The sequence below is a fragment of the Cebus imitator genome, unplaced genomic scaffold (assembly GCF_001604975.1).
Source record: "Cebus imitator isolate Cc_AM_T3 unplaced genomic scaffold, Cebus_imitator-1.0 Scaffold480, whole genome shotgun sequence".
Classification (NCBI taxonomy): Eukaryota; Metazoa; Chordata; class Mammalia; order Primates; family Cebidae; genus Cebus; species Cebus imitator.
This window is the reverse complement of record NW_016107795.1, coordinates 1,442,852-1,463,948: the sequence shown is the minus strand read 5'-3', so window position 1 is coordinate 1,463,948 and position 21,097 is coordinate 1,442,852. Positions and strand designations below refer to the sequence as shown.

At 34.5% G+C, this 21,097-nt stretch overlaps 1 protein-coding gene across 6 annotated transcripts in view; it reads right to left on the bottom strand.

Annotated features, from left to right (window-relative positions):
- Nucleotides 1-21,097, bottom strand: part of ANKRD17 (ankyrin repeat domain 17) — a 178,125-nt gene that overhangs the window by 65,683 nt on the left and 91,345 nt on the right. For all 6 annotated transcript variants that reach the window (XM_017512944.2, XM_017512950.1, XM_017512945.2 and 3 more), the window contains exons 3-14: nt 19,415-19,571; nt 15,016-15,163; nt 14,661-14,808; nt 13,160-13,393; nt 10,667-10,761; nt 7,719-7,956; nt 6,138-6,329; nt 5,653-5,762; nt 3,651-3,738; nt 1,208-1,335; nt 816-959; nt 309-411 (exon numbers count right to left, since the gene is read on the bottom strand). In XM_017512944.2, coding sequence (XP_017368433.1) covers nt 309-411; nt 816-959; nt 1,208-1,335; nt 3,651-3,738; nt 5,653-5,762; nt 6,138-6,329; nt 7,719-7,956; nt 10,667-10,761; nt 13,160-13,393; nt 14,661-14,808; nt 15,016-15,163; nt 19,415-19,571 — 1,785 coding nt within the window. The remainder of the gene's footprint in view (nt 1-308; nt 412-815; nt 960-1,207; nt 1,336-3,650; nt 3,739-5,652; nt 5,763-6,137; nt 6,330-7,718; nt 7,957-10,666; nt 10,762-13,159; nt 13,394-14,660; nt 14,809-15,015; nt 15,164-19,414; nt 19,572-21,097) is intronic.

The window sequence follows — 21,097 nt, the reverse complement described above, 5'->3', positions numbered from 1 at the left end:
TATCACTCAACTATACCCAGCTTAACATTTTACATGAATAAAAATTACTAGTTATTAAAGGAAATCATGGATAATCAGAATTGCATCAAAGATGAGCATCTGAATTTCTCATGCTAAAACTTCAAATTCTAACACAAATTCGTGCTATTAACTATTTTTTTCTCCCAATAACATGCTTTCATCACGGGTTAAAAAAACTTAATAATGCCAACTTAGTAATATTCCTTATTGGTAGAAATGGCTGTTTTTTGGTAATCTTATTTTACCTGGACACCAAGTAAGAAACAGTCTTTAGAAGTATAACTGACCTTTATTCCTGATGGGAAGAGTGGTGGCAACATTGGCAGGTGGTTTGTCAGGCTCCTGAGGTGGAACAACCATGGGCAGTGCTTGAACCGGTACACGAGGAGCCTAAGACAAAGGATACTAAGTAATTATTAGTGTCCTACACAATCCATTAAGTAATATGTTGTAAATAAAAAATAAATTACAGAGATTTTTCAAAATATTTTTAATATGCCATCTTAGACAGTGACATATTTACTTAAAATATGTTGGTGCCAAATTGTTTTCCATGACATTTTTTAGTGGGCTTTGAATTCAAGTTGTTATTGTGACCTTTAGAAAGTAAAGCATAATTATACCATCTAGGGTCTGAATGTTATACCAGATGTTCATTAACTGTATCAAGTACGTATTTATAAAGAGAACTACATATTACAACAAAAAATAGCCTAACTTAAACAGATACTATAAGTAAAAGAGTTAGGATAAAGAAGACATATCATAAAATCCTTTAATTTTTAAAATCTTACCCTATTTAAATCGTGGGATGGGGGAGTTAACTGAGTGACATCTGGTGGAGGGGCTGAAAGCAAGTTATTAGGATAATCCAAGAGATAGCAAACAACACTTGTATGGCCACCTTTTGCTGCTTCTATCAACATAGTTGAGCCATCCTAAAAGAATGAATATGGAGGGGGAAAAAAGCGAAGAAAAATAAGTTAGTTATAGAATCACTTAGGAAAATAAAGCCAACAGGTCCCAGACACATTAAAATCATCAGTTTGGTAGAGGGCTTCAAGTAAAAAAGGAGAAAATTTACTTAGAATGCCATTATGAATGGAGTTTGTACATGACATGTTGTAATAATGACCAAAAGATAAATATTAATTCATGATGCTGCACAAACATTTGAGTGACATACTTTCAAACGGTGAGTAGGATCTGCCCCATGAGCCAAAAGTAGTTCCACCACTGCCAGGTGACCTCCTGCACAGGCCAGGGACAGTACAGTATGGTCATTATTAGCTGTGGTTCTATTCACATTCGCTCCTAAAACAGAAAAAGGATGAAAAATCACATTAGTAGAATGGTTTTTCTTAAAATTATGTTAAATTTAAAAATCATGAAGAGTAGAGAAAACAGTATTATGAGGCTCCACATACCTATTACCGAGTTTTAATGATTATAAACACATGGCCAATCTCATTTCACAAATACCCTACATTAATTCTCCTCTCCCATCTTGAACTACTCTAAAGTAAATAAATCCCAGACAAACATGATATAATTTGAAAAGACCAGTATGTACCAGTAAAAGATACCAAAAGTACCTATTACTCCTAACGTAATAACTATTAAAAGTAAAATATGAAGTTTTATTTGTATTTTAAGTTCTTCAGTAGAAAAGATGACTCAATAAAAATAAATTATACTGCCCTCTATGGATTAAATATGTAGAGAACAAACACTAAATGGAGTAGTAGAGTAGTACCATTTTTTTTTTTCTATTAGGAAGTACCTGACAAGGAAAATGGATAATTCACCCCTATTCCCAAATAGGAATCTATCCCTAATTTATTTATTTGTTGTTTTTGTAGAGACAGGGTCTCACCATGTTACCTAGGCTGGTTTCAAACTCTTGGGCTCAAGTGATCCTCCCACCTTGGCCTCTCAAAATGCTAAAATTATAAGCATGAGCCTTTGTGCCTGACCTCTATCCCTAATTTGGATTACTGTGGTAGGTAACGTGGGAAATAGAAATAAAATAACAGAAACTGGAATCAAATTCACTAATATTAACCAGTGAGGGGACAGCAATTATGTATACAATTCTATGCTTGAGAATACTGTTATGAATATATATCACCAGTGCATGTTCAAAATGTTTAAAGTAATTTGGTAAATTATTTCAAGTTTTCTTTACCTATAAACAATTAGCAACTTGAGATTTCTTTACTATTATTATATGAAGAAAATGGTATATTATTGCCTTTTAAAACTGTATAAAGCCTATACTTTTTCTTTTTTTTTTTTTTTTTTTTTTTTTTTTTTTTTTTTTTTTTTTTTTTTTTTTTTTTTTTTTTGAGACAAGGTCTCACTCGGTCGGTCACCCTGGCTAGAGTACAGTGGCACAATCATAACTCCCTATAACCTTGAACCCCTGAGCCTGAGTGCTCCTCCTACCTCAGCCTCTCAACTAGTTGGCACTATAGGTGCAAGCCACCATGCCTGACTAATTTTATAATTTTTCTAGAGACAGAATCTTACTATGTTGTCCAGGCTGGTCTTGAACTCCAGGACTCAAGGGATTCTCCTGACTCAGGGTCCTAAAATGCTGAGATTACAAGGGTTAGCCACCACACTCGGCTTCCTCTTTCTTTTATTAATGCAGAATCAAAAGTAAAATCTGTACTCTCCTATACTTAAGAATATACGCCAGGCACGGTGGCTCACACCTGTAATCCCAGCACTTTGGGAGGCCGAGGAGAGCAGATCATGAGGTCAAGAGATCGAGACCATCCTGGCCAACACAGTGAAACCCCGACTCTACTAAAATACAAAAAAAATTAGCTGGGCATGGTGGTGTGTGCCTGTAGTCCCAGCTACTCAGGAGGCTGAGGCAGGAGAATTACTAGAACCCAGGAGGCAGAGGTTGCAATGATCCGAGATCAGCCACTGCACTCCAGCCAAATGCCTGGCGACAGAGTGAGACTCTGTCTCAAAAAAAAAAAGATGAACTCTGAATGAAAAACTGTCTCAACTAGAACTTTCATAGTAAACACATAAGAAATAATTTGAAGAGAAAAATAATATACTCCCTTTTATTTTGTCATTAAGTTCTTTGGTATTCAAACTAAAATTTCTGATCATGAATGAAAATCCTCATGCAATTTGCTACTTTTGTTACATTTCAATTGTGAATATTTTTTGTACTATATTTATAACCAACTCCCTATATTTTATAAGAAAGGAAACACAGAACCAGGGAAATAGTAGAAATATTACTTGCCACAAATTTTTTTAGTGGCAGAAATATCGCAAAATTCCAGGTTTCGATATAATACTGTATTACATGAACACAGCAGAGTGTGTCACCTAAATCCTCAGTTTTTACATAGAGAAATTTCCCTTCCCTTTATACAAGTGTTTCTCAACAAGTGTGCTACATGGTATAACAATTATTTGTAGTCTGAAGCTGGTCTGTGCATGGCAGGATGTTTATCAACTATCCACTCATTAAATGTCAACAGCATCCCTCCTCATATGATAACCTCTCGCCCTCAACTACTTTACCCTTAAATCTCTAAATGAAGGCAGGGGTAAATACTTTTGAGAAAAAAAACAACTGTTTTATACAAACTTACCTTTACTAATTAAGAACTGAACAGTACAAACATGACCAGCTCTTGCAGCTTTCATTAAAGGAGTTCTTCCACCTTCAGATTCATGCTCCTGTTTAAAAAAACACAAAAACAAAAACAAAAACAAAAACAAAAACAAAAACCAGACTTAATTGACACTTAATTGCCAGTGAACAAGTGTTTTATTTTTTCATAGAAATCAAAAGGAAAATAACTGGATTAGTTTCTGAATCTAAATATTTAAATATAATGCTTTGAAAAAAATTAAGAAATACATTTCTAAATTTAAAAAAAAATCTCAAATTTTAAACTTGTCCTATGGAAATAATTTTAGCATATATGCTGCCAAAGTGAGCACTAGAAATAATTTTAAAACTTAACTTATAGTCATGTGATCATGATGCCCTCATCTAAATGCATCTGAGTAATTTGATCCTCTCTCTACACAATGAATTGTGGTACCTGACTATTCATGTATGGTACTCTGACATGGCCTTCTCTGAACAATCAATATAATGAGCAGTATCCTCATCCACTCAAAGTTATTTTCCTCTCATGAGTCTGCATCTCACCTCTATGAATTTCAGTAAGTGCATCATTACCATATCTTTATAGACTTCCTATTATCTCTGGATTTCCTTATATAAAAATGATAACAAATATTTCTAAAACCATTGATTCTAAGATGCTACAAGAGCTTTCTGGGTCCCAAAAGGATGGAGACTCTACTGCTTACTTGTGATTACTAAATAGCTGAGAACAACACTACTGGTAAAATTTTCAGACCTTAGAAAATAAAGATTTGAGAAAAAGTATCTTTTGTATAGCATTTTAAATTTTTTTTATTTTTAAAGAAATGCTGAACAGTTTCTCATTTTTCTCTTAAGCCATATCCTAGGTTTTTCTAATTGTCATCTAACCAAGAACTAAAAAATACACTGCTGTATGTTTCAGAGTCACAGTGGCAAACACTAGGAATGCAGTTTTTACATGGAAGAAAGCTCTAAGAAGCTTGAAGCACTTATTATACACATTACATTCTAGTTAGTTGTGTGCTTATATCTCCCTTGTTAGACTTAGCACTAACAGTAAGTGGCCCCAACAATAATCTAATTCAACATTCTCTTTTCATAAATGACAAGAGGTAAAATTATAAATTACTGTCTATAAAATTAATTACTGAAGGGGGGCTTACTGCTGTCTGCATGTGAATTTGTCATAAACTATAAAGGAAACAGTTGCTTATTAATGTTAGAATCTCAGCCCCATAAATATACGGGTGCTAATATTTTAACTAAAATCAGCCTTTGGATGTCTTATTCCTATTCCTCCACATGCTAGACTGGAAGACCACCTATTCTACCCACACACAGTTGCTTTATGCTTCCCTACCTCTCAGGCTTCGCTCCTAACATTTTTTTCCAATTGAAATACTCTTTAGCCATAACACTGCCATGTCTACCTTTCTAAACTTTGGCCATCCCCAAAACAATATGTCAGATGATTGCTTTACGTTTTCTAAGCTTCTTTACTCTGCACTTTCACCACCACATCTCTTGTTATGTCACCTATTACATTTTCTGAAATTATAAAGTACTTGAGGGAAAAGATTATTTATTATTTATGTTTTAAACTTTTATTATTTAATAATGTTCTGAATATGGTAGTCATAATTTATTTCCTAAGCAATACTAAAGTTCCTCTAAGTCACATTTGCCTTTTTATACCAAGTCAGAAAGTCTTCTAAAAATAGTTAAATAAATACCTAAGGGAAAATTAATCTGCATTAATATCTGTAACACAAAAATTTCCTTTTTCTATGGAAAATAAGGGATAATGCAGTGAACAGTTCAACCCTATTAAGGAAAATAAGAAGGGACACTAAAAAGAATGGCAAAAAAGCCAACATAAAACTAAAAGTAAAGAGATATCTTTTGTCTGGAATCTCCATAATTTAAAATTTCTTATTGTTAAGTATTAAGATTTAAAAAGTAACATGGCTTACCAGATCTGCGCCTGCCTGAAGTAAGACATCTGCTACATCAGTATGACCATTTTCACAGGCATATGTTAGTGCTGTATCCCCTGTTGCTGTTGTTGCATGAACGTTAGCTCCTGTAGTAGTGTCAACAAATAATACATAGACTTAATACAAGAGCCATAAGATCTATATGATGGAAATAAAAGTTTCTTCTGGATAAGTCCTATCTCCTCAAATTAAACAAATTAAAACCTTATTCATTTCTAGAAATAGAGAATACTGTAGGCATTTTTAAAAAGAAAAAAATTACAAAGAAAACTGCTTGAAATTAAAGCTGCAGATACTCCAAAGAGCAGTAAGGTTAATTGCTCAGAATACATACAAAGATATATCACTTTTTTTAAACGCACACATTCAGTGTATCATAACATCATAAAAATATTTGCATTATGACATTTTTACTTAAATAAATCATGTAAAAAACTTCTCCCAAATACAAAAATGCCTACCTGCAGCTAATAAGTATTTAACTAACTCCAAATGACCCTCTTGAGCAGCTTCCATTAAAGGGGTAGAACACCCTAGTTCTATATCCGCTCCTGCCTTAATTAGAAAGTCTGCCACTTCCAGAAAGCCTCCACAGCAAGCCAGAGTCAAGGCAGTTTCTTGAGTTTCTTCTGTCTGTGCATTGATATTTGCTCCTAAAATAAAGATTCTAATTATTTAAAGAAAGCCATTAACTTATTCTAGATACATGAAAAACATGATTGTTTCTTAATAAACTATATCTCAAAAATGAACATTTATATTACTATACTAAATAAGAAATTGCCTTTCTCCTAACTCCTAAGGCAGTTAAAAATAAAAATAAATAAAACTGTTAAAACCACATCCAGATCTGATGTATCACAGCTGAAGTATAGGCTTATTCAGCCAAAAGGCACAAGTCAGGTGATAAAAGAACTCAAGAAAATAAGCTATATCCCCTCATTATAATGATTCAAAAATCACAAAGATATTCATGATAATGATGATGATGATGATAATAAAAATCTTAACATTCAACAAGCTCTTACTATTTCCCAGGCAACATCAAAGCATTTTACAAATTGTTTAGGTATTATTATTATTAGTTCCATTTTACAGCTAAGGAAACCGAGGTTAATTAACTTATCCAAAGTCACAACATATTGTCATCAATACTACCACCATCAGTATAGCTAACATTCAACAGGCACTATATGACAAGCACTGTTCTATGAGTTTTACACATACATATTAACTGTCACAACAACGCTACAGATGAGAAAACTGAGGCACAGAAGGTTAGAAACTTGCCTAAAGTTACAAAATTGGCAAGCGGTGGAGCTGTGATTCAATCTATAAAGTCGGCTCCAAAACCTATGCTTTTAAAATTCTAGTTAACAATACCATTAAATAAAAACAGAAGTTCTTTTTTTAAAGTATCATTCCTCTTAAATTTGTCCAGACAAATCTTACTAATGAAAGAAAAATAAAATCATGCTACAAATATAGAGATGGGAGATTACTTCTAAACTGAAGATATCTTAGAAGATATCTTAACATAGTGAAGTAATTGTTTTACTTTTCCCAAAAGAGAAGTTTATGTACTGAGCCCCTTGACAGCTTCTAATGTGTGTGCATTCTTGCACTCTCACCAAGTTTGTCTTTACTGCATGGCTTCCCATACTGTTTTATAAAACATTAGCTCTACTAAATATTTATTGGTAGGTATTCTACCCCCAAAGGAATACATTCTCTTCATCTATTACCTTTGAGAAATGTTGACTCTTATATTCCCCTATTTAACCCACAAACCTTGCCAACACCAGTTCTGTTTTTCATTCACATATAGCTCATGATGTCTCTGAAAGCTCTATATTAAAGAAGTTTCTTTGATTTTGTTTAACACAGCATGGGAGCCATTTTCACAGTAAATATCATTAGTTTGTGTAACAACATCTCATTGCAACTCTACTAGAAAGGTGAAATACTAAAATCCAATTTTATAAAATTTTACTCTTAGGTTTCACACATTTATCCTTTAGTGTATTGATAGATATGGTTACCTTGACCTAGAAGTAATGCCACCATTTCTTCATGTCCTTCTCGAGCTGCTTCCATCAATGGTGTATAACCTTCATCATTGACCTCTTCCAGGCTAGCTCCTCTTTCAATAAGTAAAGCCGCAAGTTCCACATGCCCACCACATGCAGCCAAAGTTAATGGTGACTCAAATGAATCAGCAGGCATGTTCACCTGTGCACCGCTGTCAAGAAGTAGCCTCGCTACTTCAACATGGCCATCCTAATCATAATACAATCAAACATATTAAATCAGTACCATTAAAAACATCTTGAAAAATCCGAACACTTATCAATTACTATACAATGAAGTTTACTGATCTCCACTCAAATAGGAATAATCTACACTTAACAGTTAAGTAAATCAGTATTTATCATGCACTGCCTATATTCTTTTAACATAGGAGAGGGAAACAGAGATTGAAAATATGAAGTAAGTAGAAACATGATACCTTCAATGAAAAAGCTTATTAACCATCAGAAAAAAAAAAGTAAGTATGTGAAACAAGAGACTATTATGAGACCATAGGGTAACATCAACACTGTATGGTACAAACTTAAATGCTGAAAGGATAAAGTTTAGAGAGGGAAAGAAGGGTTTTCATAAAAATCTTAAGGATAAGCAAATTTTTGTGTAAACATAAAAAAATGCAACAGTTTTTGGAGAAGTAGGGGAAGGATACCCATTGTGTTAGAGGAATCCATAGTGTACATAGTACTTTCTACATTGTTTCTCCAAGTACCAGTGAAATTAAGAAAAGGGCCAAGAGTGGTGGCTCACGCCTGCAATCCCAACACTTTGGGTGACTGAGGCAGGACGATTGCTTGAGCCCAGGAGTTTGAGACCAGCCTAGGTTAAATGGCGAGATTCCATTTCTACAAAAATTAGCCAGGTGTGGTGGTGTGCACATTGTCCCAGCTACTCAGGAGGCTGAGGAGGGAGGATTATTTGAGCTCAGGAAGTTGAGGCTGCAGTGAGCCACGATCATGCCACTACAATTCAGCCTCGGGACAGAGTGAAACCCTGTCTAAAAAATAAATTAAAAAAAGAAAAGAAAATTCTACATTCTGTCTCCTTTAGTAGTCACTTTTCCCATAGCTTCCCTCTTTTCTCTTCTTTTGGTCCTTCAATAATTTTTTTTCCATCTATATATTATCTCCCAGACATATCATTCTTTCAAACATGCCATGCCCATTTTTGCCACCATGTTTGTCACATTACATAATTTTAACGTCTATTTTTTTTCTTTTTCAATTTGTAGAGAAGAATCTAATGTCTTAGTAGTTTGATTACTTTGTTATTTCTTCAGTGCTGAATATTCTCCCTTGATAGTCAACTCCTACATTTCCTTTAAATCTAATTTAAAAACTCAGTATTATAGCAGGCCTTCCAAATATCTGGTTCCTACTAATATCTTTCACTTATAATGTTTACTCCCAGTGCTTGTTGGCTAGATCTACAGATTTTTCCATTTTAATTTCTTTTTTTTTGTGATGGAGTTTTGCTCTTGTTGCCCAGGTTGGAGTGCAATGGCGTGATCTGGACTCACTGTAACCTCCGCCTCCCAGGTTCAAGTGATTCTCCTGCCTCAGCCTCCTGAGTAGCTGGGATTACAGGCATGTGCCACCACATCGAGCTAATTTTGTATTTTTAGTACAGACAGGGTTTCACTATGTTGCCCAGGCTGATCTTTAACTACTGACCTCAGGTGATCCACCCGCCTCAGATTCCCAAAATGCTGGGATTACAGCCATTTTAATTTCTTAATCTATACACAGGCTGTTTCCCCAGTAGGGTGTGGCAAGGGTGATTAAATTTCCTTATCATGGGGGAACTTTTAAAACTGTTATTGTTAATACTATTAATGTACTTTACACCCATTATCTCGTTTAATCTTCACAACTCCAGAGAAAGATGGTATCCTCATTTTACAGATGAAGAGCTTGAAAGCTTAAACTTTTCTTTGTCAAAATAATAATAATAATAATAATAATTTACTAAAGCAAACACTAAGATGACAATAAGGAAAACAACAGATAACTTAAGTCTTAAGTGTTAAATGGCTACCTAATATTTTTTAAAATAGTAAATAAAATTTAACCTTTCAAGAATATTAAGTTTCTCAAGAATTCTTTCAAGAAAAACGTCCTTATTCTCTGAAGGGAAGATGAGAAGAGACTTCAGATACTTTTGGGGCCTTTTCTACCACTGGCATGTTTTCCTCAAAAATTTTTATATAACATTCTGATCCACTTCTGTGTTACAAATCATAAACCAAGATACAAAGGTTTAAGAGTATTGTTATGAACCATTCTTGAATACAAACTCTAAAACACAGCTCTTCAAAAGAGAATTGTGGGTTCAAAAAAGACTGTGAGAGAGGGAAAATTATGTAACATAAATTATGCTCTACTTTTAAATTTCTGTGTAGTCAATTTATTGGTTTGAAGTATGTTACATTTATTAATAATGTACATATTCTGAATTATATTTCTTTTTTTTTTTTTTTTTTTTTTTTTTTTAAATACAGAGGGGGGTTTTTTTTTTTTTGTTTGGGTTTTCTTTAACTGGTGGCCTCCATTTTAATTTCTTAATCCAATACTCCCAGCTTGGTCTCCCAAAGTGCTGAGATTACAGTAGTAAGCCACCATACCTGGCCATATTTTCCTTTTCCATATCCTCAACCAATCTTTAAAAATGTCACTTTGGTGACAACTATATAAAACCAGTATAGAGTTACGTGAGACTAAGAAAATGATAGCATTGCAAAGCGTCAGAACGTAATTTTAATAGAAGTTAATGTTGTACAACTGACTCAGTAAGGTTCTGACAAACAGAATTGTAGCACCCAAGGAAAAGGCATTCATTGTATACTAGCTCTGTCTCTCCCTAGTTAATATATAAATTTATTTCATGTATTTCACCATCTTACCATGCAAGCTTCCATTAAAGCAGTGTGCATTTCATCTGTTTTATGCTCTTGATCCGCGCCTGCTTCCAAAAGAAATCGGACCATCTCTAAGTGTCCTAAACCAAAAGTGTATAAGATTACTTGAAAATATTTTATTATTCCAAAATATTTTTTAAATTATAATATTTTGAAAAGTTATATTTAACTTACAGCATTAAATTTATAAGCATAATGAAGTCAACTAGAAGCCACCCTCAACTGTAGAACACCATTATACAAGTGATCTTGCTGTTTAACCCCTTACCCTATTGCCCTAGAAACTGCTGCTACTAGAATCCCTGCTAGAGGTAAACAAAGATGCCATTAAAATCCAACATCCAAAATGTTCCCTCTACAACCTTTTAAGAGCCCAGGCATGCCATAGTTATTTTATTTATGCTATGGAATAAATCAGCTTTCATGAACTAGTAGCCTGAGATGATAATGATCAGTCGAGTTATTTCTGTGAGAAAATGTATTGAAAGTTCCAATACCTAACTCAAAAACATTTTAGGAAAAACCTACCTATAAACTGGAAACTGTATGTACAAAAACATTCTTCAAACCATACCATTTAATTTATATTTTTAATTATAATTTACACATGTAACACATTTATGCAGTTCCAAATAAACCATACGCTTAAGTTCAGATACAGATACCACATAAGTGGTTAAAAAGAAGACACATTATAATTTAAAAAGAACTTCAGATTCTATGCAAAAAAAAACAATTAAAAAATTACTTATTATTTTCCCCAGCTTTATCTGGAACGAGCAACAATCAATTCTTATTCAACTGGGATGCGGGAGAAGGACAGACAGTGAAGTCACAGGTAAACGGTTAAAACAAAATTTACGTCGGTGCATAAGTGTAGTATCTGCCACATCTTGTATTTGCCAACTACCTACCCTCCCTTTTCCTCTGTCATTCTCCTCTCCCCAAAATCCACATTAATGCTCAGTCTCAACCTGATTTTTATCTCTTCCGCAACTCCTCGTTGTCAATCTATATCCAAGGAAAGCTCACCAGAAAGAGAAGAAGGGAAGGGGGTCCATGGATACCTGGAAGTAGTAGAAATGTTCTCCACCAGCTCAGTTCTCTATCCAGCTTCTAATTAAAGCCTGTAAGCCCCAACCTCAGATGCCCCTTTTGGATAGCAGGGTGGGGCCACAAGCAAAGCGCAGAGGGGAGAGTAGTTACATGCAGCCCCATCTCAAAGCTCTCTGGCCAGCTGGGACTCAGTAGTGAAATGCAGCCAGTTCTGGGTTCAAAAGCATTGTGAGAAGGGGAGAGAACCACCCAATCAGCCCACCCCAAGGCTTAATTCCTCTCCTCCCAATGAAGATCAGCCTCTGCCTAATTATAAACAGGGCTGGGGAAGGGAAGTAAGGGACTGCAGCTGTGTTCCCTATCTGAAAATCTATTAACATCAGATAATCAAAAGCACTTTATAAATAAAGCATATTTCTCAAATTTAACTTAAATTTTAGTCAATTAATCCAAATATCTAAGGATTCATGTTTATAAATGAAATTATTCCAAAAGGCATCACACAACCGTGGCTACTCATATAGAACAAAACAACACCAGGGCCAGAACTAAGGTGAGGAAATCAAAGCCCAGGGTGCAAAATTTAAGGAGGCATTCACACGTAAGCTTGTGCATGTGAAAGGTTAGTCACCGAGAATGAGGGCCTCCTTAAAAATGTTTTACTAGGTTTTGCAAAAGCTTTTTCTTGATGCTTAGGGGTCAAGAATTTACAATGTAAATAATATGGGACAGCTATATAGATGGCATAAAACATAAAATCAAATGGCTAAACAAACACAAAATTGCATGACTTTTTTTTAATAAAAAATTTTCTTAATAAAAAATCTTCTTAATCTACTTTCGTAAAAATAAAACACCTTAATTTATAGCCATTTATCTGTCATACATGTGGAGTCAAAATGTTCCACTCTGTGGCTGTGTTTTAACAACCTAGAACATAGAACACTAATTTTCTGCAGACCAAACATCTTTCCAGGCAATTGTTCGGCCTGTCTCACATATGCCAAAGGCTGGACAATTGCCTGGAAAGATGTTTGGTCTGAAGATAATTAATGTTCTATGTTCTAGATTGTTAAATTTTCTGTACTATCAATATTTTCAGGTTCAGTGACATCGTTTAAAATACCATGTACCCCTTCATAACAAGTAAAATCTTACCAACATGCAAAGCTATTATACAGTTCATATTAAAAGAACTGTTTCTGATAAAACAATTAGATCAATATTCATTTTTTAGTGACAATATTTATGTTAAATCTATACTTTAAAAATTTACATATTAAACTGGAACACTGTAAACACTTTAATTCATATTATATACTATTATTATGTTTTACTTCTGAATTTAAAAACAAGATTACATAAATTAATTATAATTTCACATGTTTAAAAACTTTGTTTCAAGAAAGGTTTATACTGTACCTTTGTAACAAGCTAAGGTAAGGGCACTCTCTTTAAATTCATTGGAATGCGTATTAATGCCAGCCCCATTTTCTAGCAGCAATCTGGCTACTTCCACATGTCCAGCACTTCCAGCTTCCATAAGAGGAGTATGACCATTTTCATTATGGTCCTCAATACTAGCACCGGATTCCAAGAGCACCTTTACAACATCTACATAGCCTCCAGCACAAGCATATGTAAGTGCTGTATTGCCTATTTTAATTAGAAAGAATAAAAAGACATTCACATAAAATACCAAAGTGCTAATTTACACTAAGAAAATGGAAACTGAAGATTATAACCATATTAAATTATATACATGCATATATGTAAATATATATCTATACATCAAATTCCTTTCCTATTGCATTTTAGCTTTCTGAAAGCAACTCCCTATTCTCCTTTTCCATTTAAAACCAAAGTCAAATACATGTGGAATATGAGATACACTTAATCCAGTTTGGAGAGTTGTATAAGAACAGGGCACGTCTGCCCTGGAGCTAAGTTTTACCTTGAGACGAGAAAAAGTTTGTTTTAAGGTTTATCAGAGAAATGTTTCAGAAACTTTTATTTATATATATTTTTTTAACCTAAAATTATTTATCATATACATATCTTATACTATACCTTTTAATTATATATATGTGTTTTCATTACAACTTCAAATACCAGTTAACTGATCAAATTCAAATTTAGAAATTTCTAAAACATTATTTTCTGATGATAAAAATTTCCCATCTTACAAGAAAAATCAACCTTCTGGGTAAAATAAAAATTTCTAGGTTGGGTGTGGGGGCTCACGCCGGTAATCCCAGCACTTTGGAAGGCCGAGGTGGGTGGATTACCTGAGGTCAGAAGTTCAAGATCAGCCTGGCCAACATGGTGAAACCCTGTCTACTAAAAATACNAAAAACAAAAAAAAAAAAAACACACACACACACACAAAACAAAAACAAAACAAAAAAACCTAGGCCCAAATTTGAAAACAAACAAATAAATAAATAAATAAATAAGAAAGTTTAGACTAAAGTTATGCTCTTCTTCAGTACACAATGTTTCCACAATACTTTTTCTGTGGGCCACAATTTAGTAACAGTAGGAAATGATGAACTGTCCTTTTGTTCCACAATCTTCTGTTCTCCCTATCTTCCCACTCCTCTCCTAAAAAAACTAGAAACATAGTTTCAGCACTACAACCTATACCTCTCAATTTCCAAGAGGGTGGTCCTTCTAACTGGGTCAGTGTTTTAATTTATCTAAAGAAACTTAAAAGGCCAACTGTCCTCATAAACAAAACAGGAGAAATATTCAAAGTATATTCTATAAAATTCAAAACATTATACACAGATGTATGCAAATATGTAGCACTTTCAAGAAATAAGTGAACTGAAAAATTAGCACTAAACATCACTTTCATGTGAAACCATTATTACCAAATGAGGTTACTATTTAGCAAAACTGAAAAAGAAATATGCATGACCTGTTGAAGACTGTGCATTGACATCTGCTTTATGAGCTAGCAGCAACTTCACAATTTTGACATGTCCTCCATTAGCAGCAGCCATTAAAGGTGTAATGTCACCTTTGATTCCCCTATCTTCCACATTTGCATGCATGGCCAACAAAACCTTATGAGAGAAAAATAGTTTACAAGATATTAGAAAATGATAATCACAAAAAATTTTGAACATATGTGTTTATATAACATCTACCTAACAAAACTATTTGTTGAAATAATCCTAATGGTTGGAAGGATTTATTTCATTATTTCCTTAGTAAGCAAGTCAGATTTTAAAAAAACAACAACAAATAAGCTTTATTTTGATAATACAAACCTGTGCAAGCTCATAGTATCCAGCAGAACAGGCTAAACAAAGGAGGCTCTCCCCTTCCTCTGTGTGTTCATTTACACTTCGCCCTTCAATGAGTAACTTTCGCACAGCATTTACATCTCCTTCTGAACAGGCTTCTGCCAAACTGCGGCTATTAGGGAAAGAATATAACCATACCAGAACATAAGAATATTAAAAAATTGCACAGCGTAATCATTGTTTTTCGTTGTTTTGTTTTCTGTTGTTTAGAAACAGAGTCTTGCTCTGTCACCCAGGAGGGGGTACAATGATGCAATCAGCTCACTGCAGCCTTAAACTCCTGGCCTCGAGCAATCCTCCTGCTTCAGACTCTCAAGCACTAGGATTACAGATGTGAATAAACCACACCCAATCAGAGTATTGGTTTTTCATGTCAAATCTTGACAGTAGATATGGTTTGGCTCTGTGTCCCCACCCAAATCTCATGTTGAATTATAATCAGCAGTGTTGGGGGAGAGACTTGGTGAGAGGTGATTAGATCATAGGGGTGGATTTCTCCCTTGCTGTTCTGATGATAATGAGTGAGTTCTCATCAGATCTGGTTGTTTAAAAGCGTGTAGCAAAAATTCAAACTTAGCAATAAAAGAGAAAGTTAAAAAAAAAAAATTTGTGTAGCACTACCCACTTCACTCACTCTCTCCTGCTGAGCCATGGTAAGACATGCTTGCTTCCCCTTTGCCTTCCACCATGACTATACGTTTTCTGAGAGCTCCCTGCTATGCTTCCTGTAAAGCCTGTGGAGCTGTGAGTCAATCAAACCTCTTTACTTTATAGATTATCCAGTTTCAGGTGGTTCTTTATAGCAGAGTGAGAATGGACTAATACTAACATTAGTGCTCTACAAGAATGATTATTTCAATATGATTCATAACAAAAAGCTAAATAATTGAATTCATTGAGTTTTTTAGAATCTACATATTAATGGCACTGAATTAAAGTTATTAATATTCCAAAATGTTTTCAGTTATGCAACTGAAGGATAAAGTCTAATTTACTGTTAAGTGGAGAAAAAACATAAAATTTTAAAACACAGAAGTTTATAGAAATCAAACACAAATAACAGGTCATAATTATACTTTTTGTTTGGTCAGTAGAAAATTTTTATAAAATTTAATTAAAAAGTATAAAATGGGCAACACTTCTACTAATTATAAAGATCTATGTGAGTCCTTCCATCAAGTAAAGGGAAATCAGAAAGAAAAGATGGGAGAATGTAATATTAGTAAATGAATAATTGATGAGCCTTCTTTTTGGTTTGGTTTTGGACGTATTTCCTTACACAATCATATTTCGGAAGAAGTTTCAAATTCAGGCAAAGAAAAAGATAAATTCAAGCAAAATGAGAGTAGAAAAAGTGGAGTAACAAAAACTTAAACAGAGAGAAAAGTGTTTGCCCCATAAACTTCCCAAAACAATTCCAATTGTAGACATTTCTAAAGATTCTCACTTTTGTATAAAATAATCTTAAAACTAAATCCAGAGATATTAATATTCTTTTTATTTCAAATATAACTCAATTCTTTTATTATCTTCTTAAAATATAGCCCTTTCTCTCACTTCAGATACTAAAGGTACCTACAGATAATCACTTTTCTATACCTCTGTTATTACCATTACCCAGATTTAAGAGCAACATCTTTGTCTCAGATATTGCAAAGCCTCATAACTAGTCTCCTTGTCTTCACACTTGCTCTCCTTCAGGCTCTTTTCAACAAGACAACCAGAGAGATCTGATTTAAAGGAAAGTAGAACATGTCATTTCTCTACTGAGAACCCTGCACTGGCCTGTAATCACACTCAGTAAAAGCCAAAATCCTCGTAAGATCTGCCCAGTGGCAGGATACCGTATTTCTCTTCCCTTTTACTTCTCTGGCTATATCTGCTACTCTCTCACCCTTATTCCTTCCACTTTGGCCACATTGGTCTTGCTGCTATTCATCAAGTATGCTAAATAACCTCCAACCTCCTAATATTTGCATTTGCTTCACCTGTGCCAGGACAGCTCCTCTCTCAGACAAGGCTCACTTCCTTACCTATTTCAGGTCTTTCCTAAAAAGCCATCATTTTAAGTGAGGACTTCCCTGACCATGCTATTAAAAAACGTAACATGACCTCTGCTATGGTTTGCATATTTGACTTGTCCAAAACTCATGTGAAATTTAACCCCAAATGTGGCAATACTGAGAGGTGGGGCCTTTATGAGGTGACTGAGTCATGGAGGCTTTGTCTCATGAATTGGTTAATCCATTCATGCATTAATAAATTAATTAGTTATCATGGAGTGAGACTGGGTAGCTTTATAAAAGGAAGAGAAACCTGAGCTAGCACACTTAGCCTACTTTGCCATGTGATGGCCTGTGCTGCCTCAGAACTCCACAGAGTCCCTGACAGCAAGAAGGCTCTCACCACATGCAGCCCCTTGACCATGGACTTCTCAGCCTCCATAATTGTAAGAAATAAATTCCTTTTCTTGCCCAGTTTCAGGAATCCTGTGATAAGCAACAGAAAATGAACTAAGATAACCTCCAACCCAAACACTGCCTTAGCATTTCCCTTTCAATTTTTTTCCCACAGTTATTATATTATGTGTCATACTATATATTTTATTTGCATGTTAATTGTACTATTATCCCCTTACCAAAAGTGAAGGTCTCGACCAGCACTAAATAAATTTGTCTTTTAAACATCATTTAACTTCCCGTTTCACAGGACATTGACAGTCCCTAGACTCAGTGCTCTCATTTTTAAGCACATTTAGGACAAATCTTTCCCATAAGACATTTCCTGTGTAAGAGCATACCTTTTCTCTCTTTCAAAGTAGCCCCTCTCTTTCACTTCTTTATGCATATACCCTAATCTACATTATCATTTGAATTTTTCATTTGATGTCTATGTGTGTATTCCAGTTTTAAAAACTTACAGGATCTACTCTAGCAACAGCTGAACTTAAAAACTTGTGGGCAAAGGGCAGATTAAGCCTGGCACATGGCACTGTCCTTAACTAACATAAAAATGTGGCATATAGTACTCACTGCCCTTAAGTCTACCAAATTTCTCAAACTTTGTTGAATAAATAGAATTGTCACAAATATATTCTATGTTTTTGCTGTTAAATTCCAGTATTTTCAATGCAAAATAATCTGTGACTTTTTATTTTTGTATGCGATTTCCTGATTGAACTGGTTTTAATATATCCTTCAAGGGTTTTGAATTTTCGCTCTTGCCAACCTTAGCAGGTACCACATTAAAAAAAATTTGGAGATTACCAATAATATTTTAGGCTAGTAAAACTCAACATTTACCATGGAATAGAAACCGAGGTTAACTAAAGAAGAGAGTCAACCTACAAGAAGAATCATAAAGCAAATTAATAGAAACACAAAAATCTACATGAATGAACACTAATAAACAGCCAAGAGAAACAGCAAATTCATGACCTTGTTAATACTATATAACCCCTCTTTTATGCTCTTATGAATGTTGTATAAAAACACCTATGACAAAAGACAATTCTTAAATGCTATGATTTACTCTCTAAACCCAAATATAACAGAATATTCAGATGTTCTCAATCGTTTTAAGGCAATTGCTAGAATAAATAAAATGGCTTCATTTTATTACAGGAGAAAAAAATTCACCACTGAGGGTTGAAAAAGGTAACATTTATTAATAATTCTTTTCTAATTGCTTCCTTGAAGTATCTATCCATTTTTCAATATACATCCATAATTGTGTTTATATATGAGATGGTGTGATTTTTTATTGGATAACATCATCATATCAGCTTAAAATGCCACATCACAAAATATTTACTGAGCCCTTACTAATTGTAAAGTACTATCTATCTAGATAGAAGGAATTATAGGAGATACAATATAAATAAAGTACCTGGACTCACATTCAAGTTATAGAAACTAGATCTGTGACTTCTTCTACAACTTCAAAAAGCAAATAAATAAAAAGCCCTACCCTTTAAAATGGTCAGAACAATGCACATGAACTGGAAAATGGCCTATTAAAACATTTACTTCTTTGTCACCAATACATTAAAAAAAAATCTAAATAAGCAAAAGGTCTTTTATAACATGTTGACTAGGCCATCAACTAGACACTGGTGCTCTGCCACTTATTACCTATTTGACCTTGATTAAGTTACTCACCTCTCTTTGACTTTTCATCTGAAAAATGAAAGTAAAAACAAAATCTATATCTTATAAAGTTTTTGTGAATATAAATAAGACATCACATGTTAAGTGGTTAACACAGTGCTAGCTAGTCACAAAATAAATGCTCAGTAAATGTTAGCTATTTTTATTATTTTTAAGAAAATGATTTCATACTGATTGCAGCAAAATGTACTTACTTGTCCGACTGCCCTGCATTTGCTGTGCTTTCAGCTCTCATACGGGTAAGTGCAGCAGCAGCTTCATCCAACGCACAACTAACAGACGATGTCAGCCTCCGGAGTACTTCAGGATCTGCAAAGGCTTTACCATCAGCCGTGGACAATTTGCCTATTCCTATTATATTATTTTTGCACCAATATAGACACAGCCAAAAGGAGAAACAAAGCAAAATTTGAGTTACTTGAAGCTATACTGTGTATGTTAACAAATAACCTCCAAATGGTGGAGTGGACATATATATCGGCTGCTCAGCATCTTTTGAGAAATCACTCTTCTCCAGTTTTCTAATAAACTTATTCATTCCATGTGGTTCATAGGTACTTGATTCTGTGACCCTCTGGTGCCAGAAATGGGTCTTTGGCCTATGATGGGACAATTAGACTCTGTCATATCTTTGAAAGAACCTATATTCAAAGGTTGCTAAATTGGTAAGATGTGAGTCATAAGCTATTTAGCCACTTTTGTCACCACATACAGAAAAAGACTACCCAAAATAAAGTCAACATAGAGAAGAAAAGAGACATAGAAAAAGAAGGGGACAGAGTCCTGATTAAATTTTTTTTGACTCATTGACGCCAGTAGTGCCAGAAGCCAGCACCATCTCTATGATTTGGCAAATGTCTACATTTAAAAAAAAATCATATTATTATTTTTGTTTTGAGACAGGGTATTATTCTGCCACCCAAGTTGGAGTACAATGGCATGATCGTAGCTCACTAAAGTCTTGAACTCTTGGGCTCAAGTGATCCTCCCAACTCAGTCTTCCAGTAGCTGGGACCACAGGCTCACACCACCACACTAGGCTAATTTTTCTTTTCTTTTTTTTTTTCAATTTAGACAGGGTCTCACTCTGTCACCCAGGATGGGTGCATAGCACAATTACAGTTCACTATAGCCTCACTATCTTGAGTTCAAAATCTTCCTTCCTCAGCCTACCAAGTAGCTGGGACTACAGGTGCACACTACCGTGTCTGGCTAATTATTTTACTTTTTGGAGGAATGGGGGTCCCACTGTGTTGCCCAGGCTGGTCTCGAACTCCTGGGCACAAGGAATCCTCCTGCCTCAGCTTCCCAAAGTACTGGGATTACAGGTGTGTGCCACTGTAGCAGGACACCCAGCTAATTTTTAAATTTTCTTGTAGAGGTACGGTCTTGTTATGTTGCATAGGGTAATTTAGATCTCCTAGGTTTAAGTGATCCTCCCACCTTAGCCTCCCAAAGTGTTCACAATTACGGGTGTAAACCACTGCATCGAGCCAATATCCATTTTTGCTTAAGAATGTTTACTGGGCTATCACTTGTGAACAAAATATGGCCTAAAAAGGCATTCTAGACTATATATAAAAGATAAGCCATAAATGATTATACCTACAACTTACTACATATACTTAAATTAATCTGAAAGTACTAATCTAAAAACCATTCAGAAGAACAAAATTTTAAAAAAATTTCAAAAGCAGAGATGGTTAGTAACCATCTACTTGAAACCTAACTGTTGCTATTTCAGGTATCCCTGTAAAGCATGCAGCATTCTTACCCCTAACCTTTATTATTTTAATTCAGTGGTGCTTAATCCAAGCTGCCCATCAGTATCACTTGTGGTGCTTTTTTGCTTTGTTTTTTTTTTTTTGAGATAGGGT